This window comes from Schistocerca nitens, chromosome 3 (assembly GCF_023898315.1).
Source record: "Schistocerca nitens isolate TAMUIC-IGC-003100 chromosome 3, iqSchNite1.1, whole genome shotgun sequence".
NCBI classification, from domain to species: Eukaryota; Metazoa; Arthropoda; class Insecta; order Orthoptera; family Acrididae; genus Schistocerca; species Schistocerca nitens.
Window position 1 is genome coordinate 620,766,152 of NC_064616.1, and position 16,049 is coordinate 620,782,200.

General features: G+C 38.0%; 1 protein-coding gene across 2 annotated transcripts in view; it reads right to left on the minus strand.

The window, feature by feature from the left end:
• The window catches only part of LOC126248560 (RUN domain-containing protein 1-like), a 177,681-nt gene that overhangs the window by 15,189 nt on the left and 146,443 nt on the right, over positions 1-16,049 (minus strand). Inside the window, exons 10-11 of one of the 2 annotated variants that reach the window (XM_049949649.1) lie at positions 9,906-10,112; positions 5,812-5,909 (exon numbers count right to left, since the gene is read on the minus strand). In XM_049949649.1, the coding sequence (XP_049805606.1) occupies positions 5,812-5,909; positions 9,906-10,112 (305 nt within the window). The remainder of the gene's footprint in view (positions 1-5,811; positions 5,910-9,905; positions 10,113-16,049) is intronic. The other variant, XM_049949650.1, reaches the window with a different exon arrangement.

Below are 16,049 nucleotides of genomic sequence, written 5' to 3' on the forward strand. Positions count from 1 at the left end.
AGAGACATATTGAACTCAATGGTTTTCATAAAGGATGGGGCCCACCGCACATTGCTCGTGAAGTTTACCTGCTTCTCTGAAACACATTTTGAAATGATCGAATTATCATCAAATCATTTCCAAATGCTTGGCTGGCACAATCACCTGGTCTCACTTCCTGTGATTTCTGGTTGTGGAACGACCCGAAGGACAGGGTTTACCAGGGGAGCATTCACACATGTGCTGATCTAAAGTGTAGAATATAAAGAGAGGTAGCCAGCATACCTACAAACATGCTTTGCTCTGCTATGCAGAATGCAATCCTGCATTTTCAGACTATTCTGGACACTGGTGTGTGTCATATTGAGCCCCTTTTGTAGCAGTAATGGCACCAGTATGTAATAGTATGATGTACCACAACAGCACATTACAAGTGTTGCAATTGAATTGATTCTGCATTATTTCTCTTCTCCATGTCCTTGACATTAATGCTACCAAGTCTGGTACTTTTGTGGTAATTAGTTTGCACATTATGATGTGTTACATAGGGAAAGTTTGATTATAACCACCTGGTATTTAACAGAATGTTTTCGGGCATTCAATTAGCATGTATATAAGAGGAGAGTACAAAGTGCTTATTGACTGATATTAATACTTTTTTCAGAGAAATACTGTGTCTGCAGCTATTTAAAATATGTTATTTTTTACAATTCATGTTATATGTTATTCACTTAAAACGTGTCAGTAATGGTGTTACATCTACAGTTTCTTGCTTATGAATGGATATGTTGCTGCATGCACCTTTGATACTGTTTCCTTGCTCATTGTTTATTTGCATCAGTTTCCTGGATCCTTGTGCCCTAGTGTACCAGCGAGCCATGTGTTCCAAGGTCTTTAACATGTTGGTAGTGAATGCAACGACATGATAACTACTGGGCATTGTATGGTCCTTCCCTGGAAGACCTAGATTACCTTTCTACCTGAGTTAGTAAAGATTGAAATAACCAAGATTTTGCTTTTAATAGCCTACATGATTTATTCTGCATTACTTCCTAGTTGTCAATAATTTATGAGTAAAGGTAACAACTTACCGAATAGCTGAGGCTTTTATTCACTGACATGCACAAAAACAATACTCAAAACTTTGCTAGCATTTGGACAAATCCTTTTTTGTGCTAAAGTACACATGCACACACATTCAGACATCTGTTCTGCTACAATGTGTTGGTTGAATTATTTAGTCCCTACGTGCTATAACACGCTGCATTGGCTTTCGTTGTTTCCTGATGCAGTTTCAAAAATCTCATAACTTCCAGATCCACACTTCTACATGGAAGAAAGGCAAGTCTTGGAATCAAAATCCTAAAGGTCCTGTGCTATTCATGCCTCGAAGTGACACACGTTTGTCATATTCTAGTGATGTGTGCAGTTTCAGATGGGTGAACCCAGGTTCTGGCAGAACTGAGGAGCTAAAGTTTATAATAAAGGTGGGTGTTTCTAATTCATCATTGACTTCTCTCATTACAAGTTTTTGACTCAGTGCGACCCCTTAGTCTCTTATTCCTTCTGCATGTCTACCACTGTCAGATCCAAATGGTCTTAGCACGAAATTCTATTACTGTAATTCTAAGTGCTAGTAACTCATTCTTAATCAAGTAGCAACCTCATGCTCTTCTTTTTCATGCAGTTGCAGGCAGTAGTAGTCTCCACAAAATGGGTTCTGTTATAGTACACTAGCATACTTTTCATTCCTTGTAGTGCTTCTAGCCCATTTTGTATATCTGAGTGAGAAATATTCTCCAACACCCACTTCCCCTATTCCAACCTTTACCAAATTATTACAAGAAAGGCATGATACAACACAGAATGTAAAATGTTATTTCCTTAATAATAGTATGTTCAGGAGGACTACTTTACATTCTCTGTTACCTGTGAATAGCAAGGGAAATTAATGCTAACCTGGACACAAAAGCAAATCTAAGTGAGTCACTCATACCCACTAATAATTGTTTTTACATCACCATCAATTCACTTAATTAATGTACAGTTGATCTTCCGATTGAAGTTTTTAAATTATATTGTAGAAGTTTTTATCAGTCTCATGAACTATACAGCTAAGTCAAGATCCATGATTTCTGAAACACACAACATTCCACCATCATATATAGTGGCGGTGTCTGAAACATGTACAGAGTTTATGGTAATAAACTACTGGTAGTGCTGCCTAACTCAGCCATCCTTGTTCATTATTTCTAGCTGGGCTCTCAGATATGCTAGCCATTTACTTGAAATAACACCACTTAAGGTTGCCTGTAGCTGATTAGACACTACAGGAAAAGTAAGTATTATTCCTTCTTTCATAACTGCCAGAAGTTAGTTGTAGAAACATCCTTGGAGCTCACAGCTTAATGTAGAGCAGCACAAAGAACCGAGCCATCCTCAGGAGAAATATGGCCACACACTAATGCTTAATAATATCTACAGACATGCGGAGGCCTTAGAACACCACACTTCCATGCAGTGGAACTGGAACCACCATTTCAGAAATTCATATGCAGCATTCTGATAGATAACCTGCACAGAATTACTAACAGAGCACACCTAGCTGAAAGTACTGTAGCATCCATAAACATGGCACGTATGCTGAAAATCAGACATGAGTGTCGAAGACATCACTGGATCACCAGCTACAACTCAACAAGACTAGAACAGTCCCCACACTCAGCAACCCAGTATTCATGTTATGCATGATGAGTGCATTTTCACCAGGACCTATTTGTGCATTTATAAACTAATGACTACAATTGTTTTGGGGCATGATTGATTAAGCTGACTAGTTGGACTCCAGGCAGCTGGTGCACATACCAACACAACTTGCAGAATCTGAAGAAGGCAACTGAGTCAATCATCAAAATATTAAGCATAAAATGGTGTGAACAAATGAGCCATACTCTCAACAGCACATCATTAACCCTTTCACTGTTGTCGACATGTATACGTGTCCTGCTGCATTGTTCCCCAGCTGTTGTAGATGTGTATATATGTGCCACTTGGATTTTCCTACAGTGCTTTGACATCTGAATGCGTCCTGAGGCACCGATCTCTCATGGCTGCAGACGAGTTACTTCCATATCACAGTGAGTAAGAAAGTTTCAAGCATTTATCATGCAAAATATGTGTCTCATTGCATGCTATCATTTGCAAAAAACCTCATTTTGATATCATGTATCGTTTATGAGATATAACGATTCTTATGACCACATGATTAATGATGCACAAGAGCATGAATGGGCGTGATGCTCGTGACTATTCCTCAGATATAAAACACAATAACTTGAGAACGAAATGAGGTATTCTTCTGATCTCAATTTTAAGTAAAATTTTGATACCCTATCTACACTTCATTCATTGCAGTGTCTGAGCTAAAATCAACCATATGCAGGGTTTACACAATGTGTTTTTACCTCTGCAAAATCTTTAAAATTTCACGCAATGTTTTACTTAATTTGATGCAGCACAGTAACTATGATGCATACCAAAATGAAACTCAGTCCTTTACGAAGCAATGATATCAGACTGTAAAATGTGCACAAACAGAATTTTTTTTTAACCCAATAGTTTTTGACAAATCGGATGATAAGTATTTCATATCAGCCTGAATGCCGTCTTTCAGGATAGGCACCAGCATTAGGCAAGCAGTACAGCCATAACAAAAGCCACCTCAGCACGGTATGCAAAAATCAGCAAAATGGTTCATAACTGTATCTCCCTGTGGAAGGAGTGAGGTGGTGGCCTCAACAATCCACACTTCCAAGCAGTCGAATCAAACCCATTGCAGAAATTTACCTGCAGTACTCTGACAGCCTACTCGCAAAGAATCACCAGCATAGTGCACACAGATTTTGACCTGGATAGACAGTTCCATAAATAAATCAGTCTCTAGCATACTGTAGTCATATTTGTTCCCTACAAGCACTACCCAGGTTGGTACATAATTTTGAGCAGGCATTCCCCAAACGTAAACTCGCTTCTTGAGAGAATTACTTTATATATCATACACTATTTCCATAGACCACATGAGGTAGCTCATACTATGTCTGAGGAAACATTGTCTGCCTTATAAGCAATATGGTTGTCTATATGGCCACACTTTTATTCACTGCACTATACAGTCATGTTGCTAGAGAAGATTCTTATGCACTGAACAATTATTCAATGAGGGAGCAATGATTGCCAGTCAATTTCTCAGAATAAACTTTCTTCCTGAATTGACAATTTCTGCAGGATAAAGATGAGATTGTAGGTGTAACTTCATGTGATCATTTTACCATGACATCGTCAGCAAATGGGTATGTTTAGGACAACTGAAAGTTTCTGCACCAACTTGTTACATACGTGGCATTGTGACAACAAAAACCTATGTGCTACACTAAAAGATTAGTTATCTTCACTGTGCAGTCTCAATATGATAGTATATATGTACCAAATAAGCCATATATTTAGCAAAAAATTATACAATTATGAAAAGCAGAGTTACTCTAGAAAAATAGCAGATTACAATTTTTAATAAGTAACAATCAAATACAGAATTTGGCACTAAAAAGTGATATACAATACTGACTTCTTAATTTTGTTGGTAGTTTCTCAATTTCCACAAATGAACACAGTGAAATCATTATTCGTCTACACTCTAGTAAATAGGTTTGTTTCCCCACTTGTATCACACAGTGCCTTACTGTCTCCACAATTCACCTTTCCTTGCTTTTTTACATTTTCTTCACACTTAAGATAACTTCAGAATGTTACACCACAATGATTTCCAAGAGAAGGTTCACCAAGCTATATGTATCCTAGGAAAGCAAGAAATAAGCTTTGGCTTTGATATTCAAAGAAACTAAAATTAATAAAAACTACACTGTGCAACAAAATTAAGGGGTAATTTTTTTGAAACCTTGTGATATGCACCCATTGGGAAATAGAAGTTCAGAATTTGGCTCAAAGGTATGCACAAACTTCCTCTGTATTGCAAAAGTATAGCACCCTGCAACAACACCCTCAGGCTCTGCAATGCTTCAAACAACAGGGTATCGACAAGTGGAAAAAAAACACCAGACCAGAGCTCAGAAGTTCACATAAAGTGTAATGTGGATTAATGTCGTCACACTGGCAACAAATTTCATTCTGCCCAGTGCCATGGTGTGCTACACCATGGGAAGGTCATCACACTTCCCCTTTACCCACATCTCACCCCCTTCTCTTGATGACTCTGTGATGGAAGTCAGAACTGTGACATCCAGCATTGAAATCACTAAATTTCCTTACAGTTGTCTGAGGAAAACATTTTGGACAAACTGCTGCTCAGAATCAGCACAAAAAACTGCACAATTTCAATGTTGGGTGTCACAGCTCTGATCTCCATTGCAGGGGCGTCAGGAGAATGGGCTGAGATCTGACTGAGGGGATGTGTGACAATCTTCCCATGGTTACACATCCATGGTGGTACTGAGTAGAGTTTTGGTGGAATTTGGTGCCAATGTGACATCATTACACCATGTAACATCTAACACGAACTTGTGAGCTCTGGCTTTTTCTTTTTTTCGCATGTGATGAGACCTTGCTGTTAGAAGCATCACTGATACCAAGTCTGATGTTGCAGGGCGTCATGCTTCTGCACAATTAAAGAGAAAGATTGTAGGCACACTCAAGCAAAATTTTGAAATTCTGTGTCGCAGCGGGAAAAAACCACCGGGTTCAAAAATGCGGCACTTTTAATTTTGTTGTGCAGTGTGAGCAGTTGTCTCTACATAGTATGTTGTTATAAAGTGCACTTACTTTAAAGCTGCACATATAAATGCTTTAAGATGTGAATCATAACTTCTCTTGTATTTTGCGTGTGTAACAATTATGTTTCCAATGACACTCAACAAGCTCTGAAACAGAATTAATGAGAAACAGAATGTGAAGTACACTTTTCAGTCACATTATGCTTCGTACATAAATGTGCGCACAGAATAATGGAAACAGAGGATAAAAACAAACAAAAAAACACACACACACGTGTCAAGGGCAGGAATTAGATTAATTTGTATTTCGTGATGCCTGCAGTCGAGGTTTACATAATAAATCAGTTGCATGTAATGTTCCAAGTTTTGCTCTTTTTTGGTTTTGTCTATGGCAGATGTTGCTTTGATTTCATATTTCATACTATGCTTATAGTCACAAAACTCCTGGGCAAATAATATTCAAAAGATACTGAATGACATTATAATAACCCACTACAATTTTAATAATGTTGGAGTAGCTAAGTGAATTAAAATTTAGCAAAGCGAGATTCATTCATCCATTTATTCATTACATTCAAACATCCATCCATCTTTAAGCATTTGTGCGCAACTAATGTCACAATGAGTTGTTTTAAAAATACCTTTTACATTGGGGATTGAAATGTTGGAGAAAACATGGTTGCTTATTGTACAGTAACACACAAACAAATCAATCAAATCACAGAAACAAATGCACGTATACGAGGGTTGTAACTTAAATAGTGGCAACTATTTATTAACAACCGATACAAAAGAGTTACATGTTTGCACCTGTTACTGTCCTTCAAAGTAGTCACCAGCGTTGTGTAGAACCTGTTGCCAGCAAAGTGGAAGGTGTAGTATCCCGTTAGCAGAACCTGTTCTGTTGATGGTGCAAATGGAGTGCTGCACTGTCTGTCGAATCTCTGAACAGTTCTGAAGCAAATGCCATGAAGTGGTTCCTTCATCTTTGGAATCAAATCAAAGTCACAAGGACCTAAGTCTGGGGAGTATGGTGGATGGTACAGTACTTCCCAGTCCCATCGACTGAACAGAGCAGCCACAGCTTGCACTGTATACGCCCATGCATTGTCGTGAAAAATGATGGGTGAGTTGCGCAGAAAGTGTCGCTGCTTCTTTCGCAAAGCTGGTCTAGGTGGTGCTCCAAAAACAAACAGTAATACTGTGCACTGACGGTCCGTTGTGAAGGAATGTAATGTGATGGGATAACACCCTCACAGTTGTACACGAGAATCACCATAACTTTAGACCACTCCATTTGCACCATCAACAGAATAGGCTTTGCTAACAGTATACTATGCCTTCCACATCACTTGCAACAGGTTCTACACAATGCTGGTGACTACTTTGAAGGACAGTAACAAGTGCAACATGTAACTCTTTTGTATCGGTTGTGAATAAATAGTTGCCACTATTTAAGATACAACCCTTGTACACACTGCCTGGGAAAAAAAACACGCCCATCCAAAAGGGGGAGGAAGAAATGAAATTTAACTTCATAGGTTAATATGGTATTTGACGTTATTTCAGTTATTACAAAACTGAGTTAAATTTACAAAGAACTTAGCAGTATGAGCCCACTTTTCAGTATGATGTTACATCCTCTATGGTCTGGATCCACGCACTGATTCATTTGGGAAAGAGTTTTATCCTCTCCTGAGGCAAGCAGACCCTCAACTGTTGTTTTTGATCCTTGATACCCTGAATATTGGCACTGGGACAGAACTGACATGCAAGCTGGTGCCACACATTCTGTCAAGGACAGACCTGGCGATCTTGCTGGCCACAGGAGTACATCACCACCATGCAGATAGTTCATAAAGAAATGTGCCATGTGTGAACAAGCATTGTTTTGTTGAAAAATGGCACCACAATAGTGTCACACGAGAGGTAACACATGAGAATACACATTGTCTGTGACGGACCATTGAGCCATCACAGTTCCCTCAGTCAAGGGACCGATGGCCGTAGCAGTCTGGTCCTTTCAATCCCACAAACCAACCAACCAGTTCCCTCAGTCACTGCAAAGAAGTCTTACCTAGTGGCTCTCCACACCCTGACATTAGGAGTCACACCACTATGCTTTTCAAAAACATTGAAACATTGGAACCTCTCCCCAGACCACTGCTGCACTCCCCAATGACAGCCATCTGGCTTACTGCAGAACCACGACTCATCCCTGAACACAAATACCTGTGGGGCAATAATTACCAAGTATGGCAGCTGCCAGTCTCCAACTGATGGTGTGGGATGGTACAGAATGTTGCAAGGAATATATTACTTGTTCTCAAAAGTCAGTTGCAGACATGAAGGAGTTAGATGTCCCCGGATGCAACACGGTGATCCTCCCTTGTGGTAGTCAGACATAGTCAATCAGAACTTTGGTGACGAGTATGCTTGTCCTCATATTCTTGTGCGATCTAACATTGGGCCACTGCCACATCCAAATAGCCCACAAATCTGGATATTGCACATATGACCAGCCAGCCAAATGCAGAGCCACAATGAGGGCTCTTTCAAACACTGTCAGGTGCTGATAATGATGTCTCACAAGAGTATGCTGCATCTCCATGTCCTTCACAATGATTACTCATCATCTGGTGCTGTTTCTGACTTTTATATGCTCTACCAGACCTGGCAGCAACAATAAACATGAATTACACGAATGCACTCTGGTGGCTGTTTACCTGTCAAATAGAATTATAACTCTAGCCATGTATAAGAGGCAGTCAAATGGTAATGAGGCAGAAGGAAAAAGTACGTAAACTGTTTATTATTTCAAAAGTAATTACCATAACTGTTAACACATTTATCTCATTGTGCAACAAGATGGTGAATGCCTTCACGGGAAAATGTCTGTGGATGCATATAGAGCCATGATTGTATCCAGGATTGCACCTCTTTGTCCAAAGCAAATCAACGGCCATGAATGTATTTCTTCAGGGCTCCAAAAATATGGAAATTGCATGGCGAGAAAACAGGGCTGTATGGAAGGCGTGTAAGGCCTCCCCAGTGAATCTTCTGCAGTGTAGTCGAAACAACAGGCATGCTAGCTCCAGGGAAGTCATGATGACCTTTCCCTTTGAATGCAAGGGCCCACTGCTCATTAACTTTCTGGAACTAATATAATGACATGGTCATTTTTCTCTATATGGAGTGATTTTCTCCTTATATTGCCTGTAAAATCTTTGTACATGGAATTATGCTTAATAAATGATGAACACCAGTGGTTGGATGCTGAGATTTCATGCAATATAACTGCATAGTTCCTGCCATTATTACCTGATAATAATAAAAATGTGTCCACAGGAATGCTGTTTGTAGTAGACTTATTTTCTGATTGTTCATGTCCTTGGACATGTGAGGCAAGCTTTATAATACCTTTTTATTACAGCTCGTCCCACATCAATGAACAATTTTTGGAAGAATGAACTTTTCTTTCGCTCTGCAGTGCAGTGTACAGGGTTTTGAGACTTTCTGACAGATTAAAGCTGCGTCTTGGACTGGGAGTCAAATCCTAATGATTGTGTAACAAAACTGAATCATGTCTATGTTAATGTGCTGCTGTTCATTAAACTTTCAATACCTGGCTGGAACACCCTATTACACATATCCAGGAGAGAGTACTGGGAAACCTAATGCGTAAGAGAGGTTGGTTAATATATGGAAAGAAGACAAAATTTGGTTTGTATACAGTATCACAGAGATTCTGATACCTTCGAATGCCATACGGTCAACAACTGTCACTGTACCTGGGAAGCAACACATGAATGTTGTATGTTACCAAGCGTTTCATCTAGATTTTCTCTCTGTGGTATTATCTCCTGCTTAAGAAAGCTTTACAGAGGAGCAAACCACCTTCACTACCCGCCAGCTCAGTAACACAACATTCAACATTCTCCCATAGCATGATTGATGGTGACACACACACACACACACACACACACACACACACACACACACACACACACACACACACAGAGTTTGAAGTTTATATTTTCAAGACAATTGTGTTTCTGAAATAAGATTTAAGAAAAGATATTGTGTCTGAAACTCATGCCATCCTTTTAAAAAAAGATTTATTAGTGAGTGTTTCACAATTACCTGTTTATTTGAGATTGCATTTCCTCCAACAATATCAAGATTAAAGCTCTGTGACAGTTTTCTTGCTGGTGTCGAATTATATTTCTCGCCATTCTTTAGCTCATAATATTTTAATATCAACTCCCAGGCATGCATCTCTTCTCTTTCTGTTTCACTAGTTTGAGGAAAACAGGCAATGAATGGAACCACACTTACACTTTGACCAATCTGTTGGAAAAAAATATTCTAATTATATTCATGAAAACATCACCTACAACACAATATATATACTATAAATATATTACTGAGTGTATTACATTAAAACTGTAGCTCCATACCATACTATTCTGTACCTAGTATTTTCTAAATCCAATTATAAGTGTTTTATCTTTTCCACTGGAAACCCTTCTATGACTTCACAGTTCACCTATTATTCCTTTGGCTATCCTAGAATGAAACTTCAGTTCCCCAAATCAGAGATTCATTTTTGACTGCTTCAAACTGTCATTAATAACATTTAGTTTGATGAGTGATACTATTATCAACAAATTACAGATACAGTTTACATCCCACTGTGAACTAATAAATGCCAAATACCAATACAAAGTCAGTATCAAGTGCTGTATTGATTGAACCAATCAATTTCCCCCCCACACACACACACACATATTCTCTCTCTCTCTCTCTCTCTCTCTCTCTCTCTCTCTTCTAGGAACTCTAAGAATGGTTCAGAAAGATAATTGATAAAGTAAATGTGCTAACAGAATTACAATAATTTAGCAGTTATATCACTCCATTTTACACAGGGTGGGTATGAACTCTACCAACAAATGTTCCAAATTCAACAAGAGCATGAATGAGAGGGCTGACTTGCTGATAGTTTTGATTAGCCTATCAAAATTTATTTACTGTTCCCTAACATACATCAGAATTAATGGTGATCCATGAAGCACAAAATTTTACATGTAATAGAATATTTTTGTTCCTGGGGATTGTATATAACTTCATTTATCTATCTTGGATCAATTGGTCCTCTAGCTGAAGAACTGTGATGCTACTCCACTGACTCATCTTGGTACAGATGCATTACCAGTGACAGTGTCTGTCAGGAATGAGTCTCCACCATTAAATAATGTTCCACAAAATTTCAAGACTACACCATTCAGCTTGTTTGTGTTCTTTAAGCATATAATATATTCATCTCACAAAATTTGATGTACTTCTGAAAATCTTTTAATTTTATGAAATATGTTAAGATTGTTCATTGGTGAAATCAAGTGTGCCACATTAATCATCCTTCACAAATAAATTAACTGAATGCAGAAACTTATCCACAGCAACTGATGAGTCCCTTATTTCACCACATTCCTGCTGTTCTTTCTCCAAAAATTGATATCTCATCCCATTTCTAGTTCTGGGCCACCAGAGTATTAATTACACAACATAATCTTGATAACAGAGTGATGACAAAGGAGTCAAGGTGGCCACGCATAGCAGCTATTCAAGAAATCAACATTGTTCATGGTGGCAGGCAAATAATATTTTTTGTTTGTAACTTGCTTTCATTGAGATTTTCATACCACCAAAGGCTTGTAGTATATGTGGAGACTTCAAAAAGTAAGCTACTCATTTTCATTATAGTAGATCACGTAACTTTTATTGAATACTCTACTACCCTTCATCAAAGTGACACAGATATATGACACTACTTTTCAACATAGTCACAAAATATCTGTGAGCAACAGTTGCAACGTTCAATGAATTATTCAGTCCCTTGACAATGGAAATCCGCTTCTTGGTCATGGAGCCATTCAACAAACCGTTATATGAACATTCTCATAGCTGGAAAAATCTCTTTCCCTCAAACATTCTTTCAGCTTACAAAAAAAGATGGAAATCACATGGTATAAGATCCAAACTGTAAGGCATATGCTTCCAATGCTCCCATCAAAAATAAAGAAGCAAAGTTTGTGTTGTGCATGCCATGTGGGGTGGCGTATTGCCATGCAGAACAATAACTTTGCTTAATTTGTCATGCCTCTTGTTCTTTATGGGGAAAAGTTGTGTCTCCATCCTGCAGAAGCTCTCTTTATTGCAGGTGTGAAATGACGGACCCATGTCTCACCACCTGTAATGATGTGACTCAAGAAACTGTTGCCTTCAATGGTGTAATGCTCAAGAAAGTCCAGAGGTGCCTTATCCTTGTGCCTTTGGGTATAGGTGGCAGTGATTGTAGAACCCAGCATGAGCACAATTTTTGATACTGCAGATGATCTTGGATGATGGAATGAGCACTGCCTATCGAGATGTGCATCTACAGAGCAATGTCCATGATATATGCGACTGCTGTGGATCAGTTGCTCGATTGCATGCACATCTATGTTTGATGTTGATGGCTTTCCTGCCCATCAGCCTCACCCGTATCTCTGCAGCCTTAGTCAAACTGTTGGCACCATTTTGTTATAACTGCATGTTACATCGAATCTGGTCCACGTACTGCCAGAATTTCGCAGTGAATCTGTGCGCAGTTTAAAGGTTTTTCCCACTATCATACTATCACACGTTCTTCAATTCTGGAGTGCATTTCCAATTTCCGAGACATTTCACTTGCACACTGTAATGCACTTGTTATCCATACCACTGCAGAACTGTTTCTGCAGGAAACCTGGACCATGTACTTTCTTCTGACAATGTACCACTCTTGTTGTGCAATGGCCTTAGCATGCGATGACATGTGTAACTTACTTTCTGAAGTTGCTACGTACTTGTAATTCAGGCATCAAATGTAGAATTGTATAACACGTGATGCTTCAACACTGCACCTAATGATAATTTCTGAAGTATATAGAAACATTATGCTGAAACTCTTGATTTACCAACCTGTACCTATCAAAAACTCATTCAGTTTCTTGTGAAGCTTGTCATTTGTGTCACCCAACAGCAGGGATGTGCTGAGGAGCTAATGATGAGCCCAAAATCCTAAAGACAGCAAGTTTCTCTTCTTCATGTTGCACTTTTTTACATATAGATTACCATTTTCATAATCAAACCCCATCCACATTTAGGTTTCTCATGATTTCCTTAAATTGATCATAACTACTGGGATGGTTCTTTCTCAAATCCCTACGTGATCCTTGTCTCTAGTGTCCTCAACTACAATCTTTCTATACAGTTACAGTTTACATCTCTCTCTAAAAATATTCACCAATATTGCCAATAATGTAAATCTTTAATGGCATATACTCTTGAAGCATGGCAGTACTAACCAGAGAGACGTGGACACACTAGGATTCTCCAATACCCAGGTAAAACTGGCAAAGATCCCTCAGGTTTTTGTCATTTAGTCCCACTCACAGGCCACCACATCAGGTGATGGAATTCCATGGATACTCTAAACATTTCCTCTCCCTCCTCTCATGTTGTGTATCATTAACTGAATCACAGATTTTTAGTTGCAGACAATTGCCAATACTTACAATTTATTATGCTGTTTATTATGATTCTCATGCATGCTGCACAATTTACTCTTGTTTAATGCATTATAATAGTATCCAAATTTTCCTATCGAATCTGACACAAAAAAGTACAATGAAAGAAGGAAGATCAGTATTTAACATCCTGCCCTTTCAAGGAACCATCCCGGCATTTGCCTTGAGCACTTTAGGGAAATCCTGGAAAACCTAAATCAGGATGGGTGGATGGGGAATTGAATTGTCATGCTCCAAAATGTGAGTCCTGTGTGTTACCTCGCCCAGCAAGAAAGAAGGTAAAAACTACAGAAATTTTCAACCTATAAAGATTGAGTAACATATTCAGTGAAAATAATATGTGCTATTCTGACAACCAATTCACTGTTATTTTTTTGGGTCTTTCATCCATAACCATCAGGGTTCTTTACACACACAAATTTCGATGCTTGTTACTAGATTCTTCAGTTACAGAATAATTTCATGTTTAAGAGTGAAAGTCATAAAAACTGCAGCAGTTGTGTTAGTATATTCATTCATTTTTAGTGCAGTTTTTATACAATTTGGTTAAATTTGTATGGTGATCAGAGTTACAATCATGAGATATTTCAGTTTAAATTAAGTACTGAAATCAGACTTCTTAGCAGCGCATAGCCCAAAGGCATTCACCGATGCGGCGTGTGATGATAGAGCAACCAAGGATACCAGGTCATTGTGTCCAGGTTTAGAGTGTGGTGCCAAACAATTTATGGGAAGCTGGTATTAGAATATAATTGACAAAAACTAAAAGTTAGACGTAATCTGCGACAGCAGACACTCCTTGGCAATAAGCAGGTAAATGAGCCCAAAATATGAAAACTGGGAAAGAAAAAACAGTCCATTCGAAAAACACATTTTTATAATGTTAAGAATTAAGGTAGAATTATTTCAGATAGTGTTCTCATAGTGTTTCCACAGGAGGAACTGATGTAGGACATTAGAATTTTGATTGGAAAATTGTTAGTGAAGTGGCTTGTCTGATGCCATAGAAGTTCTATGTAGAGAGGCAATTTCATCATACACGACATGTCAATTTCTCTGGAAAAAGTATATGTTAGACCTCTATATCATTTGTGTGAAGAAATAAAATAAAAGTATGTTATCTTGGTGTTTGTAAATGGTACAGTCCTTTGAAAAATTCATATGTTGTAAGTAACTCTTGAAACAGTAGAGAATTAAGAAAACATAACTAATAAACCAAAAGTACTGGAGACCTGTCAGATGTTTTGCTTTAAAGCTCCCTCTTTATATGTTCAATTTTGCTGAAACACACACACAAACTTATGGCCTATCTTTTAACTTAAAAATGTAAGAATAAAATACAAAATGCTATCTTCCTTGTTATATTACCAGATACAACTGTTACAATTATAAAGAATATCCCCTCTGCTCCAGCTACCTGTATATGTAAATATTTATTACTAAAAATTAAAAAGAAACACATTTTCACAAGTTTTTACCAATTATTTACTCAAAAACTCCCCATCACAAAACTTATGAAAATGCACAATATCATGTGTGGTTAAAATGTAAGTGGTTACTGCAATCAAAGTGGGCAATATTTTTCTGTGAAAGTGTGAGAAATTTTTCAACATTCTGCATATTTTGCATCATTGCAATTCTATTGTAAAATATGTATGCTCTCTTTTGTTTATAAGAAATGAGTGAGAACTTGCACATGAATCATTCTGCACAGTGTTTTGTTTGGTTTGAACTTTTTGTTACATACAATGTAAGTGAGGAAATATGGTAGTGAAAGGGTGACGTGTGGACTATGAAAATAGACACAAGAAAGTGGTGTTTAAGCACAGTGAAAAACACTTCACAATTGTTGGAAATCTGTCAGACATATTGCAGAAATATCTCGGCTCTCAAATAACTGTGTTATTATCACATTTATTGTGCATGAATTGGTATACTCGTTACGATAAGAAATGTAGTGATAACCCAACTGAACGTTCACTACCACCAGTATGTGGAACTGAAGAAGATAGTGCAGATGTTTATATTCCTGGGTGTGAAGTTGTTGATGCATTGGATGTTAGAATTTCTGTTATAGCCCCTAATATATCCCCCTTAAATGCCCATGCAAGATAAGAAGCACAAGAAGGAAATGGAATGCAAAAAGAAAATTGGAAGAACTTGAAACAAGTTTTACACAATTTCAAAACTTTGTGAAGTGTATAATAACAGATGCATTTGGAGCAGAACCTGAAGATAGTGACATGTTCACCCAGTGTGATGTGTGGTTTCAAAAACTGAACACTGCTATCTCAGCAGCCATCTATACTGAGAAGGTACAATTATTGACACTGATACCAGGTAGCTACTTAAAGCAACAGATGCAGAAACACATACTCACTTCCTCACATTATTTAATTTCAAAAGCTCGTAAAATAAAAAATTAAAAAGGTATTTTGGTATGCCTAGATTCGTACCGTGGGCATCCATTGCAAGATGATATGCTTAATGTTGCTCTGGAATGTTACCTAAGTGATGACAAAAAATATTGCAGCAGGCAAAGTCCTAATCAGGATGATGTTATCTCTGTTACTGAACATGGTGAAAAAGTTAAAAAGGTAAAAAGACATATGACAAGATCAGTAAACGAATCATATCTCCTAATGAAAAGGGGGAACCCAAATTTACAAACTGGGCT